This window comes from Acipenser ruthenus, unplaced genomic scaffold, assembly GCF_902713425.1.
Source record: "Acipenser ruthenus unplaced genomic scaffold, fAciRut3.2 maternal haplotype, whole genome shotgun sequence".
In the NCBI taxonomy this organism is placed as follows: Eukaryota; Metazoa; Chordata; class Actinopteri; order Acipenseriformes; family Acipenseridae; genus Acipenser; species Acipenser ruthenus.
In genome coordinates, this window is record NW_026707833.1 from 197,463 (window position 1) to 220,204 (window position 22,742).

At 45.4% G+C, this 22,742-nt stretch overlaps 1 protein-coding gene, 1 non-coding gene and 1 pseudogene across 2 annotated transcripts; 2 read left to right on the top strand and 1 right to left on the bottom strand.

Moving 5' to 3' along the window:
* The first annotated feature begins 10 nt into the window (after window positions 1-10).
* LOC131728383 (uncharacterized) lies at window positions 11-9,524 on the top strand. The gene is made up of 7 exons (XM_059019402.1): window positions 11-188; window positions 575-715; window positions 2,260-2,400; window positions 3,674-3,822; window positions 4,555-4,828; window positions 5,210-5,302; window positions 7,534-9,524. The coding sequence occupies exons 2-7, from the start codon at window positions 580-582 to the stop codon at window positions 8,334-8,336; spliced, it is 1,596 nt and encodes a 531-aa protein (XP_058875385.1). The 5' UTR covers window positions 11-188; window positions 575-579; the 3' UTR covers window positions 8,337-9,524.
* A 2,498-nt stretch (window positions 9,525-12,022) lies between these two features.
* Window positions 12,023-12,094, bottom strand: trnaq-cug (transfer RNA glutamine (anticodon CUG)). Its single transcript has one exon. It is a non-coding gene; the product is annotated as a tRNA-Gln (tRNA).
* A 1,111-nt stretch (window positions 12,095-13,205) lies between these two features.
* Window positions 13,206-22,191, top strand: LOC131728389 (lethal(3)malignant brain tumor-like protein 2; annotated as a pseudogene).
* Window positions 22,192-22,742: the final 551 nt, after the last annotated feature.

Sequence of the window (22,742 nt, forward strand, 5' to 3'; positions counted from 1 at the left end):
CACACACACACACACACACACACACACGGGCGGGGCGCGCTGCCACAACGTCACACAGAGGGTTTGTACGGGGGGATGTTCTTTCTGAGAAACGAAACTCTTGCAAACGAAGGGAGTGCTTCCTCTCTGGATTCCTCTGAGCTGCACTGAACACACCTGCACTGCTGCCAACTGAACGCATTGAACAGGTAACAATTTCATATACATCTGTTATACAGTATAGCTGTGACCAAACGTGTTGCATCACTTAGAATTGAGACATCATTAATATATATATATATAAAATTTAAAATATTTATTTAACATTTCCCCCCCCAAAATAAGTCTGGAATCCATAATAGCGGTACAGTAGTATTTCATGTTAGATTGTTTTAATTTGTCGGTTTTTCGTTAAGTGTACGGGGAAAACTACAAAGCGGGGTCTAGTTAAAATTTATGTAACATTATTCAGCAGCTTTCATTGGACTTTATGAAGTAACACTTTCTTCCAGAGCGTTCACTGTGCCTCACCGCGCTGGGCTGCGCTCTAGCTGTGGGACGCATTTATATGAGAGTCTCTCTTTCTCTGTTCCAGTCATAATGAATCCGCAAGGCTACGACCTCAGGCAATTCTTACAATCTAAAAGAATGAAGCGCTGCCCCAATCAGACAGGACCCGTTTCTGTTACTGAATCTCCTCTGAGATCACTACACCATTCCCAACCACAAATACCAGGTAGGAAAATATATATACCATTGAAAATATATATTCACATCATTTAAAATGTGTATTTAACATTGCAAAAAAAAAAAGTCCGGAAGCCATAATAGCGGTACAGTAGTATTTCATGTTTAGATTTTTTTTATTTGACCTCTCTGTGCTTTACAATGCTTCCCTATGCTTTACCAGACCTCTCTGTGCTTTTCAATGCTTCCCTATGCTTTACCAGACCTCTCTGTGCTTTACAATGCTTCCCTATGCTTTACCAGACCTCTCTGTGCTTTACAATTCTTCCCTATGCTTTACCAGACCTCTCTGTGCTTTACAATGCTTCCCTATGCTTTACCAGACCTCTCTGTGCTTTACAATGCTTCCCTATGCTTTACCAGACCTCTCTGTGCTTTACAATGCTTCCCTATGCTTTACCAGACCTCTCTGTGCTTTACAATGCTTCCCTATGCTTTACCAGACCTCTCTGTGCTTTACAATGCTTCCCTGTGCTTTACCAGACCTCTCTGTGCTTTACAATGCTTCCCTATGCTTTACCAGACCTCTCTGTGCTTTACAATGCTTCTCTATGCTTTACCAGACCTCTCTGTGCTTTACAATGCTTCCCTATGCTTTACCAGACCTCTCTGTGCTTTACAATGCTTCCCTATGCTTTACCAGACCTCTCTGTGCTTTACAATGCTTCCCTATGCTTTACCAGACCTCTCTGTGCTTTACAATGCTTCCCTATGCTTTACCAGACCTCTCTGTGCTTTACAATGCTTCCCTATGCTTTACCAGACCTCTCTGTGCTTTACAATGCTTCCCTATGCTTTACCAGACCTCTCTGTGCTTTACAATGCTTCCCTATGCTTTACCAGACCTCTCTGTGCTTTACAATGCTTCCCTATGCTTTACCAGACCTCTCTGTGCTTTACAATGCTTCCCTATGCTTTACCAGACCTCTCTGTGCTTTACAATGCTTCCCTATGCTTTACCAGACCTCTCTGTGCTTTACAATGCTTCCCTATGCTTTACCAGACCTCTTTGTGCTTTACAATGCTTCCCTATGCTTTACCAGACCTCTCTGTGCTTCACAATGCTTCCCTATGCTTTACCACACCTCTCTGTGCTTTACAATGCTTCCCTATGCTTTACCAGACCTCTCTGTGCTTTACAATGCTTCCCTATGCTTTACCAGACCTCTCTGTGCTTTACAATGCTTCCCTATGCTTTACCAGACCTCTCTGTGCTTTACAATGCTTCCCTATGCTTTACCAGACCTCTCTGTGCTTCACAATGCTTCCCTATGCTTTACCAGACCTCTCTGTGCTTTACAATGCTCCCCTATGCTTTACCAGACCTCTCTGTGCTTTTTTTCTTTTTCCAAGGACTTTTTGTAGTTTTAAAAGCCACGCTGCCTATAAAACTTTCTGAAGCCTGGAGAGGAGTGTTAGGTGAAGCGAAAGCCAGAGGGCTGTGCAGGATCTGAGTTCGACCCCCCTGCTCTGAACTCTCTGTGCGTTTCTGAGAGCCCAGTTTGATTTCACTCGCCCTGTTTGTTCTGGAAGGACCCAGCGGTGCTGAGAACGACGGGGCGGGTTTTTCCAGGACCGGACCCAGCAGTACCGCTCAATCTCCGGACACCTCTGCACAGAACCAGGGTCGGACCGGACCGAGGAAGAGACTGAAACCTGCCAAACCCACTATTGGTAAAAAAAAAAAAAGTCATTCAAGTTCTTACATACATTATTATTATTATTATTATTATTATTATTATTATTATTATTATTATTATTATTATTTATTTCTTAGCAGACGCCCTTATCCAGGGCGACTTACAATTGTTACAAGATATCACATTATTTTTACATACAATTCCCCATTTATACAGTTGGGTTTTTACTGGAGCAATCTAGGTAAAGTACCTTGCTCAAGAGTACAGCAGCGGTGTCCCCCACCTGGGATTGAACCCACGACCCTCCGGTCAATATCAGGGTCTAGCGCTGTATATTATAAAGACATTTCAGAGGGCTGGATCGCATCAATATCAGGGTCTAGCGCTGTATATTATAAAGATATTTCAGAGGGCTGGATCGCATCAATATCGGGGTCTAGCGCTGTATATTATAAAAACATTTCAGAGGGCTGGATCGCATCAATATCAGGGTCTAGCGCTGTATATTATAAAGACATTTCAGAGGGCTGGATCGCATCAATATCAGGGTCTAGCGCTGTATATTATAAAGATATTTCAGAGGGCTGGATCGCATCAATATCGGGGTCTAGCGCTGTATATTATAAAAACATTTCAGAGGGCTGGATCGCATCAATATCGGGGTCTAGCGCTGTATATTATAAAAACATTTCAGAGGGCTGGATCGCATCAATATCAGGGTCTAGCGCTGTATATTATAAAGACATTTCAGAGGGCTGGATCGCATCAATATCAGGGTCTAGCGCTGTATATTATAAAGACATTTCAGAGGGCTGGATCGCATCAATATCAGGGTCTAGCGCTGTATATTATAAAGACATTTCAGAGGGCTGGATCGCATCGATATCAGGGTCTAGCGCTGTATATTATAAAGACATTTCAGAGGGCTGGATCACATCAATATCAGGGTCTAGCGCTGTATATTATAAAGACATTTCAGAGGGCTGGATCGCATCAATATCAGGGTCTAGCGCTGTATATTATAAAGACATTTCAGAGGGCTGGATCGCATCAATATCAGGGTCTAGCGCTGTATATTATAAAGACATTTCAGAGGGCTGGATCGCATCAATATCAGGGTCTAGCGCTGTATATTATAAAGACATTTCAGAGGGCTGGATCACATCAATATCAGGGTCTAGCGCAATGTATACAATTTTCTTCCACAGCTTGTGTCTGTGCTTTACTTTTCACTGTGCCTCACCGCGCTGGGCTGCGCTTTAGCTGTTCGACGCATTTATATGAGAGTCTCTCTTTCTCTGTTCCAGTCGTTAAGAATCCGCTGGATAATTTGCAAGACTACGAGCTCAGGAAATTGTTAAAATCTAAAAGAATGGAGATCTGTTCCATTGAAGACCCCTTTCTGTTACTGGGCCTCCTCCGAGATCGCTACATCATTCCTGAGGACAAATACCAGGTAGGCTTTACCAGACCTCTCTGTGCTTTACAATGCTTCCCTATGCTTTACCAGACCTCTCTGTGCTTTACAATGCTTCCCTATGCTTTACCAGACCTCTCTGTGCTTTACAATGCTTCCCTATGCTTTACCAGACCTCTCTGTGCTTTACAATGCTTCCCTATGCTTTACCACACCTCTCTGTGCTTCACAATGCTTCCCTATGCTTTACCAGACCTCTCTGTGCTTAACAATGCTTCCCTATGCTTTACCAGACCTCTCTGCTTTACAATGCTTCCCTGTGCTTTACCAGACCTCTCTGTGCTTTACAATGCTTCCCTATGCTTTACCAGACCTCTCTGTGCTTTACAATGCTTCCCTATGCTTTACCAGACCTCTCTGTGCTTTACAATGCTTCCCTATGCTTTACCAGACCTCTCTGTGCTTTACAATGCTTCCCTATGCTTTACCAGACCTCTCTGTGCTTTACAATGCTTCCCTATGCTTTACCAGACCTCTCTGTGCTTTACAATGCTTCCCTATGCTTTACCAGACCTCTCTGTGCTTTACAATGCTTCCCTATGCTTTACCAGACCTCCCTGTGCTTTACAATGCTTCACTATGCTTTACCAGACCTCTCTGTGCTTTACAATGCTTCCCTATGCTTTACCAGTCCTCTCTGTGCTTTACAATGCTTCCCTATGCTTTACCAGACCTCTCTGTGTTTTACAATGCTTCCCTGTGCTTTATTAGGCTATAACCGCACTGGAAGACAGAAGTGAGCGCTCCAAAGCCCTCTACAGACTGCTGAAAGAGATGGATGGCACAATCAGTCCAACGATCCGGGTTTTTTGGAACGTCCTGTTTGAGGATTATATCCTGAGTCAGTACCCCCAACTCCAGCATCTCTACGACAGCCTCTCCAGATGTGACGATAGCAAAACCAAACCATTGGTGTTACACACAAGAGTGCCCCCCACAGTGACAGCACAGCACAGTGTGAGGAAGCATTGTGAAGCACAGAGAGGTACGCTACAGCATAGGGAAGCATTGTAAAGCACAGAGGGGTCTGGTAAAGCATAGGGAAGCATTGTAAAGCACAGAGAGGTCTGGTAAAGCATAGGGAAGCATTGTAAAGCACAGAGAGGTCTGGTAAAGCATAGGGAAGCATTGTAAAGCACAGAGAGGTCTGGTAAAGCATAGGGAAGCATTGTAAAGCGCAGAGAGGTCTGGTAAAGCATAGGGAAGCATTGTAAAGCACAGAGAGGTCTGGTAAAGCATAGGGAAACATTGTTAAGCACAGAGAGGTCTGGTAAAGTACAGAGACACTGCACTTGTATGTGGGATCGCTGAGTGCAGTTTGAGAGCTGATGTGAACACACACTCTCTCCCGTGTCGTTGATCGCAGAGAACGTCGGAGATTTCAGATTTTCTGAACAGAGCGACTCGGAGGGAGCCGGTACAAGCAGCTTGAAACGAGATGCGGAGACGCACGCGGAGGGTAAGAGAAACGAAAACAGCTTTCCACTGTTATTGAGATTGTCAACAGCCCCTGCTCTCCTACCCCCCCTCGTAACTCCATCAGCCACAATCCTCTCTCTCCTCTCTCTCTCCTATCCCCCCTCGTAACTCAATCAACCCCAATCCTCTCTTTGCTTTCTCTCACTCCTAGCCCCCTACCTCTAGACATTTGTAAACATTTGATATTAAAAAAATGTTCTGCTGCTTCTGCTTCTTCTTCTGCTTCTTCATCTTCTGCTTCTTCTGCTTCTTCATCTTCTTCTGCTTCTGCTGCTTCTTCTGCTTCTGCTTCTGCTTCTGCTTCTTCATCATCTTCTGCTTCATCTTCTACTTCATCTTTTCTTCTGCTTCTTCATCTTCTGCTTCTGCTTCTGCTTCTTCTGCTTCTTCTGCTTCTTCTGCTTCTTCTGCTTCTGCTTCTTCTGCTTCTGTGGTGGAATTTTCTACATGCAATGCTGTAGACACCGGTCCCGTGCTGAGGAAACGAGTGAGACAGAGACAAATTGGAGCAATTCACACTTTATTCGTTTGCAAACTGGAGCATTCAACAGAGTAACACAGACTCTGCAAGCAGTTCGCTAAGAAGCTCAAAATACACTAAGTCAAACAGTTCCTTATATAATCCGTTTTTGCACAGAGTTCATGACTTGTGGTAATTCTTATCTTCCTTAGTCAGCTTTGTGGTAATTCTTATCTTCCTTAGTCAGCTCGAACCAACCCTGCGGTATCCTTGATACTGTTGTCTACTGACTTTTCTAATTGGTTGATTTTTTTAGTTGCTAGGGAGAGAGTCTATCAGGTCCCACAAAGTTGATTCCCCTAATACAAGAATAACAATCCATATTTGGTAATATTAGCTAAGTGACTGGGGAGAAAAGAGGAACTATCGCTGTCTCAAAATATTCTTTATATCTTTATCATTTGAGACAGTGTCCTATCCTCATGTTGCTGACTCATGCACTTCTCTAAAAACAGGGCTGCTGACCCTTGGTCACATTCCAGTGTGTTAGTTCAACATTGTAAATCTAATACTTTGTTAACATCAAACTTCATATAATATCATTATTCAGGTTATACAAATCACAGAGATCACCCAAACACATTAAATTAAAACTCTTCGTACGATTAGTCTAAATTAATACGATTAGTCCGAGTTATTCTAACACACTTCTTCTTCTGCTTCTTCTGCTTCAGCTTCTGCTTCTTCTTTAGCTTCTTCTGCTTCTTCTGCTTCTGCTTCTGCTTCTGATTCTGCTTCTGCTTCTGCTTCTGCTTCTTCATCTTCTTCTGCTTCTGCTTCTTCATCTTCTTCTGCTTCTTCTGCTTCTTCATCATCATCTGCTTCTGCTGCTGCTGCTTCTTCTTCTGCTTCTTCTGCTTCTGCTTCTTCTTCTTCTTCTTCATCATCTGTTTCTTCTTCTTCTGCTTCTTCTTCTTCTTCTGCTTCTTCTTCTGCCTCTTCTGCTTCTTCCTGCTTCTTCTACTTCTTCTTCTGCTTCTTCTGCTTCTGCTTCTTCTGCTTCTTCTTCTTCTCCATCTTCTGCTTCTGCTTCTTCTGCTTCTTCTTTAGCTTCTTCAGCTTCTTCTGCTTCTGCTTCTGCTTCTTCATCTTCTTCTGCTTCTTATGCTTCTTCTGCTTCTGCTTCTGCTTCTTCATCATCATCTGCTTCTTCTGCTGCTGCTTCTTCTTCTGCTTCTTCTTCTGCTTCTTCTTCTTCTGCTTCTTCTTCTTCTTCTTCTTCTTCTTCTTCTTCTGCTTCGTCTGCTTCTGCTTCTTCTGCTTCTTCATCATCATCTGCTTCTTCTGCTGCTGCTTCTTCTTCTTCTTCTTCTTCTTCTTCTTCTTCTTCTGCTTCTTCTGCTTCGTCTGCTTCTGCTTCCCGTGTAGATTACAGTTCAGATGTAAAAAAAAATTGCACTCCTGCATCAACCAAGATGGCCGTCCGACACATTTCTTTGGAAAAAAAAACTTTCTAAATCTTCTTCTGGAGAACTTTGTGAAGTTACTGATTTCAAACTTGTCAAATATCAAGAACTAAACCCGGTTCTTCCAGTAATTGCTGAAGTGTTTGGTACTGATACTGGGGTTTGGGAACCAGAAAACTGCCTGGAAGTTCTAGTTATTATTATTATTATTATTATTATTATTATTATTATTATTATTATTATTATTATTATTATTATTATTATTATTATAATATTTCATTGCAGGTTCACCCGCTAAACGAGTCCGTCAAGACAACAAATCCCTCAAGAAAACCCGCCCTCTTCCGACTGTAAAAAGTCCAGACTTCGCGGCGGTGAGACAGGGATTATCCAAAATGAAAAAGGACCTGGACACAGTGAAGAGAGAACGGGACACAGTGAAGGGAGAACTGACCACAGTGAAGGGAGAACTGACCACAGTGAAGGTAGAACGGGACACAGTGACGAGACAACTGACCACAGTGAAGGGAGAACTGACCACAGTGAAGAGAGAACTGACCACAGTGATGAGAGAACGGGACACAGTGAAGAGAGAACGGGACACAGTGAAGAGAGAACGGGACACAGTGAAGAGAGAACGGGACACAGTGAAGAGAGAACGGGACACAGTGAAGAGAGCACGGGACACAGTGAAGGGAGAACGGGACACAGTGAAGAGAGCACGGGACACAGTGAAGAGAGCACGGGACACAGTGAAGGGAGAACGGGACACAGTGAAGGACGTGCCTTTGAATAAAATATCTGCAGAGAGGGAAAGACATATTTACTCTGCCAACGTCGGCAGATGCGACCAATACGCGCTGCAGATATTTAAATCCTTAGTGAATCCCGATATCCTGCGCCAGTGGGCGGGTCATGTCAATTACAAGGGAAAGAAAGGGAGAAAAGGCGTGCCTCGAAACGTGATTAATGCCGTGAACGCGCGTCTCGGCCGAAGGTTTCCTGGAATCGGAAAGATGGAGGAACAAGCTATCAATAACCAGATTAATGGATTTCTGCGAAGGCCCAGCACGGCTTCCCAGCGTTAAAAAATAATTCCTGTGCGTGCGTCAGCTGTTGTCTCCGTGCGTGTAAACATTCTGCAGACGGGATTAAGAGTCTGAATACCCGTTAAGTGACGTTTTAATGATTTTTAATTTTCTCATAATTGTATCGTGTGCGTGTGTGTGCGTGTGCGTGTGTGTGTGTGTGTGTCCGTGTGTGTGTGTGTACGTGTGCGTGTCAGTGGGTGTGCGTGTGCGTGCGTTCGTCTGTGCGTGTGTGCGTGTGTGTGCGTGTGTGTGTGTGTACGTGTGCGTGTCAGTGGGTGTGCGTGTGCGTGCGTTCGTCTGTGCGTGTGTGCGTGTGTCAGTGTGTGTGCGTGTGTGTGTGTGGGTGTGCGTGTGCGTGCGTTCGTCTGTGTGTGTGTGCGTGTGTCAGTGTGCGTGCGTGCGTGCGTGCGTGTGTGTGTGTGTGTGTTTTGTTTCCACTGTTAAAGTGACGCTGCGACGCGCCAGTTTTGAAACAGGAATGTCTCGGGGGACGGGGTGTTTAATGATAGTTTAAATTCAGATTTTATTATTATTATTATTATTATTATTATTATTATTATTATTATTATTTAAGGTTTTGCGTACAGCGGACGTGACTCCAGCTGCCTCGAATCTGTGTGCGTCACTCTGGCTGCGCACAGACTCGGATCACGTGACGTGCGTTGCGTTTAGAATCCCGCAATCGTGATGTCATATTCTGGACCAATCGCGTCTTTAGAATCCAGTGCCTTCATTTTAACACGCAAGCGTCCGCTTCACAACACCGGGTTAAATCGCTCAGAAACATCTATTTGAACCCTGAGCAGCGGACGCGCACGGCGTTCAAAATGCATAGAATTATTTTGATAGCTACAAACCTTTTATATTTTTAGATATATAAAAAAATGCATAGGCCTGTATATGTGTTATCACACTGTTAATAAGAACATAAGAAAGTTTCCAAACGAGAGGAGGCCCCATTCAGCCCATCTTGCTCGTTTGGTTGTTAGTAGCTTATTGATCCCAGAATCTCATCAAGCAGCTTCTTGAAGGATCCCAGGGTGTCAGCTTCAACAACATTACTGGGGAGTTGTGATCGCTGGAGGGGTAGATTTATACACGCATATAATCATACAAGTTATATATTTCACAATACATGTGTGTATTTATAGAAAAATGCATGTGTGTGTTTATAAACATGTAATAAAAATATGAATATAAAGAAAAATCTGTTTGATCGCCTCCTGTATTCACTGATCTCTTGTATGGTGAATTATATATATATATATATGAGAGAGAGAGAGAGAGAGAGAGAGAGAGAGAGAGAGAGAGAGAGAGAGAGAGAGAGAGAGAGAGAGAGAGACGGCAGTACGACCAAAAAGTGATTCGTCATATTATAAAATATTGTTTTATTTAAATGTATGATTTTATAAAAGGTATTTAGAGTATTTAAATCGCTAAGGCACGCTATGAGATTGAAATTCATATAAATGATACAGAAACACACACGCCAACCGATAAACAGTAAAGGGCACTACATAGATATTTAGTGTCCCATTATTTTATTTCTATCGCCCCAGTTTTGTAATTAATTCCAAGGAAAGGTTTCTTCTTGTGAAAAAGAAAATAACTCACCTTGAAGCCCTGTTAAAATAAATGTAGCTGTCATTCCTCACCCGGACCACCAGGGGGCGCTGCAGTGCGACCGTGTCAATGTGAATCTAGACGGACGGATTACAGACAGACGGGGTGCGTTCAGATTGCAGACGGGGGTCTGCGTCTGACGTCACGGTCTGTGCAGACGCAGCGTGGACAGCTGGGGTGGATGAACAGCAGTTCTGAGCAGAACAAAAACGGAGGAGGTGTTGAGAGAAATTCTAATCGCAGAAGAAGAGGATGCAATCGAAGTTCACTTTGTGCTCCACCAGCTTCATAATTTACAGCATGATCAGAAAACATAGAGAAGAAACAGTCCCTGCTATAAAGAGATCATATAAACGTATGTTTTGTGATGTGAGACAAATTAATGAGTATAATAACAGGCAGGATTCCCCCAGCCCTTTCACAAAGGGGTTGTTAGACAGTACTGTATTTTGATCTGGGACAAAAATAGTTCAAATACTTGCAAATATGGTCACATATCTCACTTCAACTACCTGTTATTAAAGCGGATTTATTGTCCTTAATTCAAAGTAAGGGCAGCGGTGTGGAGTAGCGGTCAGGGGCTCTGGACTCCTGACCGGAGGGTCGTGGGTTCAATCCCAGGTGGGGGACACTGCTGCTGTACCCTTGAGCAAGGTACTTTACCTAGATTGCTCCAGTAAAAACCCAACTGTATAAATGGGGAATTGTATGTAAAAATAATGTGATATCTTGTAACAATTGTAAGTCGCCCTGGATAAGGGTGTCAGCTAAGAAATAAATAATAATAATAATAATAATAAAAAGTAGGTTATTCCGTCCCTGATAGCCTTTCATCAATAACACATGCTAAAAAAAACAAAGCGGTTTTAGGTTCATTTCAACCGTTTAGCATAATTATTATTTACATGTTTAAACCTTTATTATTAGTTTATTTAGCAGACGTCTTTATCCAAGGCGACTTACAGAGACTAGGGTGTGTGAACCATGCATCAGCTGCAGAGTCACTTACAACTACGTCTCACCCGAAAGACGGAGCACAAGGAGGTGAAGTGACTTGCTCAGGGTCACACAGTGAGTCAGTGGCTGAGGTGGGATTTGAACCCGGGACCTCCCGGTTACAAGCCCCTTTTCTTTAACCACACTGGACCACACAGCCCTCCTAATATCTGAATGTTTGAAAAGTATAATAAATGTGTGGAAAAAGGAGTCAAATCGTTTTAATTTGTATTACAAATCATTCACTAGATAATGAGACGACTCGAAAGGGATCCTAGGGGTGTATGCTGTACTCCTAGCCGCCTGAAGTTAAGCCCCTCATCACGTGACAGAGTTTCACCGCTTCGGTTTCGTTTTAAGTCCACTGCTATTATCAGACATTGTTAAGGGCAAATACAGACTAAGAAAATGAAACTTTTACAGGCTAACACTATAGGGACTGAGGTTCGGACACCGAGCATGCGCACAAGACGTGGATTTATCTGCCCCCTAGTTTACTGTATTAAATTCTGCACCGAACCCAATCTGTAGTATCTTGTATTTCACTTAAACTGTGTTATCCGCTGTCGAGCCGCCCCGATATCAAATCGTACTGTTTTTATTTGTTTTATTCGCTCTTCTTAGGACTGAAGTCGTTGTGTTTTGTATCTTGTTCTGAATTGCGCTGTAATTCTTGCGTTTTAATTTTTATTTTGTATCCCTCTCTTAAGTCGCCCTGGGTAAAGGCGCCTGCTAAAAAAAAATAATAATATTTGTGAGTTTCTAGAAAGGGAGACGCGCCGTTCTGTTCGTGTGTTCTGCGGCTGGTAGACTTCTGCTGCCGAAATCAATTGCCTTTTTTTAGTGCCGGCGCTTTGATAATAAGATTAAACTAATTACTAAACCAATTCATCTCTATCCGGCACTAATAACCGCGTAGCTCGATTTGAAAATAATTTAGAAAAAATAGATAATTCTGTTTTTACCGATGTTTATTTATTTTAATTTTTATTATGTGTTATTATTTATAATTTAATGTATGTAATATTTATTTATAACAATAAAATAATAAAAAAAAAAAAGCTAGGTTCTACCGAGATTTGAACTCGGATCGCTGGATTCAGAGTCCAGAGTGCTAACCATTACACCATAGAACCATGTGATGGAACCAAAGCGTATTTCAATAATATAGCCAGTGGGACTCAACAGAAAAAAATGAACAACTCAAATAAATATATAATATAATATTTAAAATATAAAATATAATATTTAAATAAATAAATAAACAAAATTCATTCAAAAGTTGTGCATGCTGATGCGCTGGGGAGGCCAAATCTAGACTGATCCTCAGAGCCAGCATCGCATGATATAATAAAAATATAAGTTTATGTAAAGTAGTGTTAATTAGAATGAATACAGATTCAAAGATAGAAGTAAAAATGATGTCACAATATATAGAACAGCATGACATCATGGAAGAATAAATCATGGATTTGAATGTAAACAATAACGTCATGCTGTCAAAAACCTCCAATGTTTTGATTCAAACACAGGCTCCCTTGAGAAAGATATGTACAACATATCGAAACGTTGGGCAGCTGGCTCTTTGAGCTAATATATATATATATATATATATATATATATATATATAATTAATATGTAAATATTGCCGTTGTGTTAATAATATGAATTTGTCCTTGTCGGTCGGTTGGCCGACGAGTATTTGAATCGTCCGTAGCTATGCTTATTAAACACGACCCTAATAATTTCAATGACCAACGTTTTCGACTTAATAACACATTCAGTGAGACACTTCGACCTCGGTTTGAAAAAGACTTCTAGTAGAAACTTTTGTCAATTAAATGGAATACATTTATTTGTAGACACGTTTAAAACGATTATAATTGCATTAAAAAAACTAAGAGGATATTGTCAAACCCAAAGCTACGTATTATATATATATATATATATATATATATATATATATATATATATATATATATATATATATATATATATATATATATATATAAAAATGCACTACGCGATAACAGAACTTAAGAAAAGCAATAACCGGCTGTATTAGTGTATAACAAAAAAAAAAACACGATTCTGTCGTAAAATTGTTATTGGGGGGGGGGGGGGGAAAAACTACATAAAACGGACATTTTTTTTTCAACCACACGTTACGAACTACAATAACCACAATCCTCAGCGCCACCGTTCCCCCTCACCACACACACAAAACGCGTTCTCCGGCTTCACCAATCAGCGAAGGCGGTATTCGGAGGCGCGTTCAAGATGGAGGAAGGCGAGTGGGTGAGTTCGCCGCGCATCGGCTTGTGTTTTTTGTAACATAGTCGCGGACGCTTTGCTAAAAGCCGCACGTTTTTTTTGCAAAGAAACATTCAAATATACTTTTGTGACGTAATTCACTGCAACGCAGACACGCTGATAAAACCGCGCCGGTATTAGGACGCGTTTGAAACGTGCTGGCGTTAGTTTTGTGTTTTAATTGTGTGCATGCGTGCTGCACGTTAAAACACGATGAATATAAACACACCTCCAGCGGGTTTATAAAGACTGGAACAGAGAGAGAGGGACGGAGGGGGGGGGACTGCCTTAAAAAAAAAAAAAAAAAGCCATAGGCACAGCTGTGGGCGAAGGTTTTGTATCACGCTGTAGAATGAACTTGCTGGCTAGGACTACGGCTCCCAGCATGCCTCTGCACCCGCGGCCATGGTGAGGCATGCTGGGAGCTGTAGTTCTTTATGCTGTGGTCTCGTATCATAAGCGATACAGACCTCTATTACGATACATCATGTACAGCTGTGGACAAAAGTTTAGCAGCATCACCCTCTATATAGAATGAACTGATTCAGCTTCATAGAGTCCAGTGAAAGCTGCTGAATAATGTTCCCTTGTTAACATATTGAATTCCACCCCCTCTATATAGAATGAACTGATTCAGCTTCATAGAGTCCAATGAAAGCTGCTGAATAATGTTCCCTTGTTAACATATTGAATTCCACCCCCTCTATATAGAATGAACTCCCTCAGCTTCATAGAGTCCAATGAAAGCTGCTGAATAATGTTCCCTTGTTAACATATTGAATTCCACCCCCTCTATATAGAATGAACTCCCTCAGCTTCATAGAGTCCAATGAAAGCTGCTGAATAATGTTCCCTTGTTAACATATTGAATTCCACCCCCTCTATATAGAATGAACTCCCTCAGCTTCATAGAGTCCAATGAAAGCTGCTGAATAATGTTCCCTTGTTAACATATTGAATTCCACACCCTCTATATAGAATGAACTCCCTCAGCTTCATAGAGTCCAATGAAAGCTGCTGAATAATGTTCCCTTGTTAACATATTGAATTCCACCCCCTCTATATAGAATGAACTCCCTCAGCTTCATAGAGTCCAATGAAAGCTGCTGAATAATGTTCCCTTGTTAACATATTGAATTCCACCCCCTCTATATAGAATGAACTCCCTCAGCTTCATAGAGTCCAATGAAAGCTGCTGAATAATGTTCCCTTGTTAACATATTGAATTCCACCCCCTCTATATAGAATGAACTCCCTCAGCTTCATAGAGTCCAATGAAAGCTGCTGAATAATGTTCCCTTGTTAACATATTGAATTCCACCCCCTCTATATAGAATGAACTCCCTCAGCTTCATAGAGTCCAATGAAAGCTGCTGAATAATGTTCCCTTGTTAACATATTGAATTCCACACCCAGCGCTTTGTAGTTTTACAGATACTGAACAGAAAAACTGACATTGAAAAAAAAAAAGGTGACATTTTCATCACTCGAACGTCGAACTATGGGGTGCAGATATAGAACCCTGTCTTCTCTCTCTTTCTGTCTGTGTGTGACTCTATCTGTGTGTCTCTCTCAATGTGTCTGTGTGTCTGGCTCTCTCTGTGTCTCTCTCATTCTCGCTATGTGTCTCTCTCTCTGTCTCTGTGTCTATGTCTCTCGTTCTGTGTCTCACTTTGTATGTGTCTCTATGTGTCTGTGTGTCTCTCTCTCTGTCTCTCTATGTGTCTGTGTGTCTCTCTCTCTGTCTCTCTCTGTCTCTGTATGTGTCTGTGTGTCTCTCTGTCTGTCTCTCCCTGTGTCTGTCTCTCTCTGTGTCTGTGTCCCAGTATGTGTCTGTGTCTCTCTGTATGTGTCTGTGTGTCTCTCTAACTCTGTGTCTGTGTGTGTCTCTCTCTCTCTCTCTCTCTCTCTCTCTCTCTCTCTCTCTCTCTCTCTCTCTCTCCCTAACCCTCTCTGGAGCCCCACATTGATCACTTAGAGCGATCTCAAGTTTTGTCTTCAATTATTTTCAGGGTGAGGTCTCTTCCTCTCCAGTCTATGAAGGCAACTCAATGGATCTGGAAGATCTGCAGCTATTTGGGGGCTACGACAGCCCGGGACCCCCCAGGAGTGACGAGAGGAGCTTGGGCTCCGAGGAGGAAGAGGAGGAGGAGGAGGAGGAGGAGGAGGGGGGGTCACTGACCCCAGCCCCGGCCAGACGACCAGAGACCCCCCCTCCTCCCACCCACACACACAGAGCCCAGGACGAGAGCCACGAACCAGGTGAGAATCACAGGGCTGGGAATGAGACTCCCGCTGCACAGCAGTGTGATCCAGTCCTGGTTTCACTAGGAGTTTAATAATAAGACACACCTGAGCTTGTTAGCTAGACACACTGGGGGCTGATCAAGCTGGTAGCAGTAAAACCTGGACTGGATCACACTGCTGTGGAATAGGAGTCTGATTCCCAGCCCTGATCTCTCTGTCTAAATATCCCACAGTTCCCAGCAATATCCTGTAGCTCTCTTCACTATAAAACCATCTTAAAACCTAAAATAGTCAAGCTGGTAGCAGTAAATCTCTCTCTCTCTCTCTCTCTCTCTATCTCTCTCTCTCTCCCTCTCTCTCTGTGGCTCAGCGGTGTGTGAGATGTGCGGGATCGTTGGGACCCGGGATTCCTTCTTCTCCAAGACCAAGCGGTTCTGCAGCGTGTCGTGCTCCCGGAGCTACTCCTCCAACTCCAAGAAAGCCAGCATCCTCGCCAGACTGCAGGTAAGACCCCCAGAGAGGAGCAGAGAGACCCCCAGAGAGGAGCAGAGAGACCCAGAGAGGAGCAGAGACCCCCAGAGAGGAGCAGAGAGACCCAGAGAGAGGAGCAGAGAGACCCAGAGAGGAGCAGAGAGACCCCAGAGAGGAGCAGAGAGACCCAGAGAGAGGAGCAGAGAGACCCAGAGAGAGGAGCATAGAGACCCCAGAGAGGAGCAGAGAGACCCAGAGAGGAGCAGAGACCCCCAGAGAGGAGCAGAGAGACCCCGAGAGGAGCAGAGAGACCCCCCGAGAGGAGCAGAGAGACCCCCCGAGAGGAGCAGAGAGACCCAGAGAGAGGCAGAGAGACCCCCAGAGAGGAGCAGAGAGACCCAGAGAGAAACAGGGAGACCCCAGAGAGGAGCAGAGACCCCCCGAGAGGAGCAGGGAGACCCCCCGAGAGGAGCAGAGAGACCGAGAGACAGGCAGAGACCCCAGAGACAGGCAGAGAGACCGAGAGACAGGCAGAGACCCCCAGAAACCTGCAGAGGGAGGAAAGCAGAGAGAGAGAGAGAGACACTGTGTCAGTAATACTGTTTCCATGAACAGTCTAGAAAACCATCCTTCTCTTTGTCACCTCCCTCCTCCCCCCCCCCCCCCCCCCCCCTCGCTGCAGGGGAAGCCCCCCACGAAGAAAGCCAAGGTCCTGCACAAGGCAGCCTGGTCAACCAAGATAGGAGCCTTCCTGCATTCACAAGGCATTGGACAACTGCTGGACGGGACGCGAACTGGACAGGACGGTGAGGAGGCGGGGGGGGGGGGGGTTGGGGGTTGGGGGTTGTTCATATAAATAAGACCACCATCAGGGGATGGGAATCAGACTCCTATCGCACAGCAGTGTGATCCAGTCCTGGTTTTACTGCTACCAGCTTGATCAGCCCCCAGTGTGTCTAGCTAACAAGCTCAGGTGTGTCTGATTATTAAACTCCTAGTGAAACCAGGACTGGATCACACTGCTGTGCAGCGGGAGTCTGATTCCCAGCCCTGTAGATAGACTTTGGTTGAAGGAGGTTTGTAGCTGATTTTATAGTGGAGAGCGCTACAGGATATTGGTGGTGATGGTGGGATGTTTTTGTGTTGATTTTTCTGCAGCCTTTGTGATGGGGTTTGACTGGGGAAGCTACCTGAGGGAGAGGAAGCACAGGGCAGCGCCAGTGAGCTGCTTCAAACACGTGAGTGTACACAAACTGGACTGTCAACGAGGCCCGCCACTGAGCTCCTCAAACCCCACTGCCTTCCACACTGCAGCCCAGCGCTTTCTTTATCTAACCACTGAGCTCCTCAAACCCCACTGCCTTCCACACTGCAGCCCAGCGCTTTCTTTATCTAACCACTGAGCTCCTCAAACCCCACCGCCTTCCACACTGCAGCCCAGCGCTTTCTTTATCTAACCACTGAGCTCCTCAAACCCCACTGCCTTCCACACTGCAGCCCAGCGCTTTCTTTATCTAACCACTGAGCTCCTCAAACCCCACTGCCTTCCACACTGCAGCCCAGCGCTTTCTTTATCTAACCACTGAGCTCCTCAAACCCCACTGCCTTCCACACTGCAGCCCAGCGCTTTCTTTATCTAACCACTGAGCTCCTCAAACCCCACTGCCTTCCACACTGTTAATAAAGCTAATAAGAGGTGAGAGAATGGATTTTAAAGATGGTCAGCACTCCTTTAAAGGGAGGGGCCAGCGATACTGTTAATAAAGCTAATAAGAGGTGAGAGAATGGATTTTAAAGATGGTCAGCGCTCCTTTAAAGGGAGGGGCCAGCGATACTGTTAATAAAGCTAATAAGAGGTGAGAGAATGGATTTTAAAGATGGTCAGCGCTCCTTTAAAGGGAGGGACCAGCGATACTGTTAATAAAGCTAATAAGAGGTGAGAGAATGGATTTTAAAGATGGTCAGCGCTCCTTTAAAGGGAGGGGCCAGCGATGCTGTTAATAAATCCAGTAAGAGGTGAGGGAATGGGTTTTGAAGTCCTGGTTGATGGTGTCTTGCCTCTGTGTGGTTTCTAGGCGCCCCTGTTTGATCAGTGGGAGGATGTCGGGGTTGGGATGAAGGTGGAGGTTATTAACAATGATGCCGTGCTGCCCAGCAAAGTCTACTGGATCGCCTACATCGTCAAACTGGCAGGTGAGGGAGGGAGGGACGGAGGGAGGGAGTATCTGGCCTCCGCAGGACTACAGCTCCCAGCATGCCTCAGCGGTGACAGGGCGGCATGCTGGGAGCTGTAGTTTTTAGTTCAGATTCTGTCACGTCCTGGTTTATGTTGACACTTCTTTACCTGCCTGTGTAAAGAACTGCAGCTCCCAGCATGCCTCAGCAGTGACAGGAGGCATGCTGGGAGCTGTAGTTTTTAGTTCAGATTCTGTCACTTCCTGGTTTATGTTGACACTTCGTTACCTGCCTGTGTAAAGAACTACAGCTCCCAGCATGCCTCAGCAGTGACAGGGAGGCATGCTGGGAGCTGTAGTTTTATTTCAGATTCTTTCACATCCTCATTTTCATTTTCGTTGGTAGTCCCTGGGCAGGTGAGAACAAAGACAAGCAAATCAACAGTCGTTTGCAGAATATACAACAACACAACCCTCCCAAGCAACGAATGCGTGTTTGTTTTGATTTTAACTGTACTTTTAAGTTTATAAACGGAATCCCCGAGTTCATGAGTATTTTTTTATATCATCCAGAATATTACACCTTTAATTGAGAATGCAGTTTGTGCAAAATGTGTGCAAAGTCCGTGCAGAGACTCCAAACTGCATATGAATAATGTATAAAAACAAAACTACAGCTCCCAGCATGCCTCGGAATCAGCAGCAACAGTGAGGGATGCTGGGAGCTGTAGTTTTTTTTATACAGGCAGCTGAACAGGTTGCTATAATGATCAGGAATGAGCAGGAAGAGTACAGTTCCCAGCCTGCCTTGGTATTTCTACTAACAGTGAGGGATTCTGGGAGCTGTAGTTCTTTATTCCGTTTCTTCCAAGTCCCGGTTTATAATAAATTCTCTTTACCTGCCTATACAAAGAACTACAGCCCCCAGCATCCCTCTCTATTAGTGTTAACACTGAGGCATGCTGGGAACTGTAGTTCTTTATTCCAATTCTTCCAAGTCCTGATTTATATTAACGTCTCAACCTGCCTGTATAAAGAACTACAGCTCCCAGCATCCCTCTCTATTAGTGTTAACACTGAGGCATGCTGGGAACTGTAGTTCTTTATTCCAATTCTTCCCCGTCCTGATTTATATTAACGTCTCAACCTGCCTGTATAAAGAACTACAGCTCCCAGCATCCTTCCCTGTTGCCTCTAACGCCGAGGCATGCTGGGAGCTGTAGTTCTTCCAGGGTGTTGAGGTTTCCTGTGTTCCCTGCTCTCTCAGGATACAAGGCTCTGCTGCGTTACGAAGGATTCGAGGGCGACACCAGCCACGATTTCTGGTGCAACTTGGGAACCGTGGACATCCACCCCATCGGCTGGTGTGCCGTGAACAGCAAGCTGCTGGTGCCCCCCCAGAGTGAGCCCCCCGCCGGGCTGAACTACTGTCTCCGCACAGGGGGGATCGGACCCCCGCTGCACAGCAGTGTGATCCAGTCCTGGTTTCACTAGGAGTTTAATAATAAGACACACCTGAGCTTGTTAGCTAGACACACTGGGGGCTGATCAAGCTGGTAGCAGTAAAACCTGGACTGGATCACACTGCTGTGCGATAGGAGTCTGATTCCCAGCCCTGATCTCTCTGTCTAAATACCCCACAGTTCCCAGCAATATCCTGTAGCTCTCTTCACTATAAAATCAGCTACAAACCTCCTTCAACCAAAGTCTATCTACAGGGCTGGGAATCAGACTCCCGCTGCACAGCAGTGTGATCCAGTCCTGGTTTCACTAGGAGTTTAATAATGAGACACACCTGAGCTTGTTAGCTAGACACACTGGGGGCTGATCAAGCTGGTAGCAGTAAAACCTGGACTGGATCACGCTGCTGTGCGATAGGAGTCTGATTCCCAGCCCTGCATCTGTCGTTCTTTCTGTTTGTCTTTCTTTCTTTGACCTTAATTTTCTTAATTGATTTATTTTGCTCTCCTCCTTTTCCTTCATCCTTTCTTTCTTTTCCTTTTTCCTTTTCTTAAATAGTTTCCTTCCTTTTTTACTTTTTTTTCCAGTATTAAGGTTTATTTAAATGGATGAGATTATTATTATTATTATTATTATTATTAATGAGTCGTTCAGTGGAGGCTTTTTCTCCAAAGCGACTTCCAGAGACTAGGGGGGTGAACTCTGCATCATCAACAACTGCTGCTGCTGCTGCTGCAGAGTCACTTCCAATAGGAGCTCGTTTGTTTGACGTCTCATCCGAAGGACAGAGCACAAGGAGGTGAAGCGACTCGCTCAGGGTCACACGCACGCACGCACACACACACGCACGCACACACAGGGAGTCTCTTCCAATAGGAGCTCGTTTGTTGGAGGGCTCGTCTGACGCGGCTGTGTGTGTGTGTTCGGTCTCTCCAGCGGTTCACCAGCGCATCAGAGACTGGAAAGCGTTCCTCACCAAGAGGCTGGTCGGAGCGAAGACCCTGCCTGTGGATTTCTACATCAAGGTGCGGTCAGCCTGACCCCTGACCCCTGACCCAGCTCTGTGTGTCTGTGTGCGTGTCTGTCTGTCTGTCTGTGTGTCTGTCTGTCTACCTGTCTGTCAGTGTGTGTGTCTGTGTGTGTGTCTGTCTGTCTGTCTGTGTGTGTGTCTGTCTGTCTGTGTTTGTGTCTGTCTGTCTACCTGTCTGTCTGTGTGTGTGTCTGTCTCTGTGTCTGTCTGTGTTTGTCTGTCTGTCTGTCTGTGTGTGTGTGTGTGTGTGTTTCTGTCTGTGTTTGTGTCTGTGTGTCTGTCTGTCTACCTGTCTGTCTGTCTGTCTACCTGTGTGTGTGTGTGTTTCTGTCTGTGTTTGTCTGTGTGTGTGTGTGTGTGTGTGTGTGTGTGTGTGTTTCTGTCTGTGTTTGTCTGTCTGTCTGTCTGTGTGTGTGTGTGTGTCTGTGTTTCTGTCTGTGTTTCTGTCTGTGTTTCTGTCTGTGTTTGTCTGTCTGTCTGTCTGTGTGTGTGTGTGTGTGTGTTTCTGTCTGTGTTTGTCTGTCTGTGTGTGTGTGTGTGTGTGTCTGTCTGTGTTTCTGTCTGTGTTTGTCTGTCTGTCTGTCACACAGGGCATGGAGTCTCTGTGTGTATCACAGTGTGTTGTGTTGTGTTGTGTTCTAGATGGCAGACAGTATGAAGTATCCGTTCAGGCAGGGCGTGGAGTCTCTGTGTGTATCACAGTGTGTTGTGTTGTGTTGTGTTGTTCTAGATGGCAGACAGTATGAAGTATCCGTTCAGGCAGGGCATGCGCGTGGAGGTTGTTGATAAAGCCCAGCTCTCTCGAACCCGCACCGCCGTGGTGGACGCTGTGATCGGGGGGACGGCTGCGTCTCCTCTACGAGGACGGACAAGGGGACACGGAGTTCTGGTGCCACATGTGGAGCCCGCTGGTGCACTTCGTGGGCTGGTCCAAACGAACTGGCCATGAGATCAAAAAGTTCGGTGAGAGAGGAGGGGGGAGAGGGGAGAGGAGAGGAAGAGGAGAGAGGGGAGAGGAGGGGAGAGGAGGAGGTGAGAGGAGAGAGGGGAGAGGAGGAGGAGAGAGGAGAGGAGAGGGGAGAGGAAGAGGAGAGAGGGGAGAGGAGAGAGGAGAGGGGAGGAGAGGAGAGGAGAGAGAGGGGAGAGAGGGAGAGGAGAGAGGGGAGAGAGGAGAGGAGGAGGAGAGAGGGGAGGAGAGAGGGGAGAGGAGAGGGGAGAGGAGAGAGAGGAGAGGGGGGGTTCTTTCATACTTCTTTTTTTCTCATTTCTTTCTCTTTCTTTTTCTCTTCACTTTTTCACTCTTCTTTGTTCCTCGCCTTTTTCACTTCCTTTCTCTCCTTCCTTTCTCTCCTCATTTCTTTGTTGTTCACTCTTTCTTTTTTCGCTCTCTTTTTCTTTCTTTCTCAACCAGAAAAGAAGAAGGACATGGCGACCCACCCGACATTCCGGAAAATATATTGCGATGCCGTCCCCTATCTCTTTAAAAAGGTAACCCTCCATCCCTCCATCCCTCCCTCCATCCCTCCATCCCTCCATCCCTCCCTCCATCCCTCCCTCCATCCCTCCATCCCTCCATCCCTCCCTCCCAGTCCCTCCCTCCCTCCATCCCCAACCCCAACCCTCCCTCCCTCCCTCCATCCCTCCCTCCATCCCTAACCCTCCATCCCTCCATCCCTCCATCCCTCCCTCCATCCATCCATCCCTCCCTCCCTAACCCTAACCCTCCCTCCCAGCCACGCTGCTTCCCTCCCAGTCCCTCCTCAGCTCCGCTAGAGCCACGCCGCGTCCCTCCCAGTCCCTCCTCAGCTCCGCTAGAGCCACGCCGCTTCCCTCCCAGTCCCTCCTCAGCTCCGCTAGAGCCACGCTGCTTCCCTCCCAGTCCCTCCTCAGCTCCGCTAGAGCCACGCTGCTGCCCTCCCAGTCCCTCCTCAGCTCTGCTAGAGCCACGCTGCTTCCCTCCCAGTCCCTCCTCAGCTCCGCTAGAGCCACGCCGCTTCCCTCCCAGTCCCTCCTCAGCTCCGCTAGAGCCACGCTGCTTCCCTCCCAGTCCCCTCTCGGCTCTAACCCCAGGATTGAATTTGTTTTCCG

Excerpts from the sequence above, each read along its gene's own strand:
- LOC131728383 (XM_059019402.1), top strand. The coding sequence starts at position 580 with ATGAATCCGCAAGGCTACGACCTCAGGCAATTCTTACAATCTAAAAGA. Across the intron at positions 716-2,259 it reads TTCCCAACCACAAATACCAG|GACCCAGCGGTGCTGAGAAC; the intron begins GTAGGAAAATAT and ends TTGTTCTGGAAG. Across the intron at positions 4,829-5,209 it reads GCATTGTGAAGCACAGAGAG|AGAACGTCGGAGATTTCAGA; the intron begins GTACGCTACAGC and ends CGTTGATCGCAG.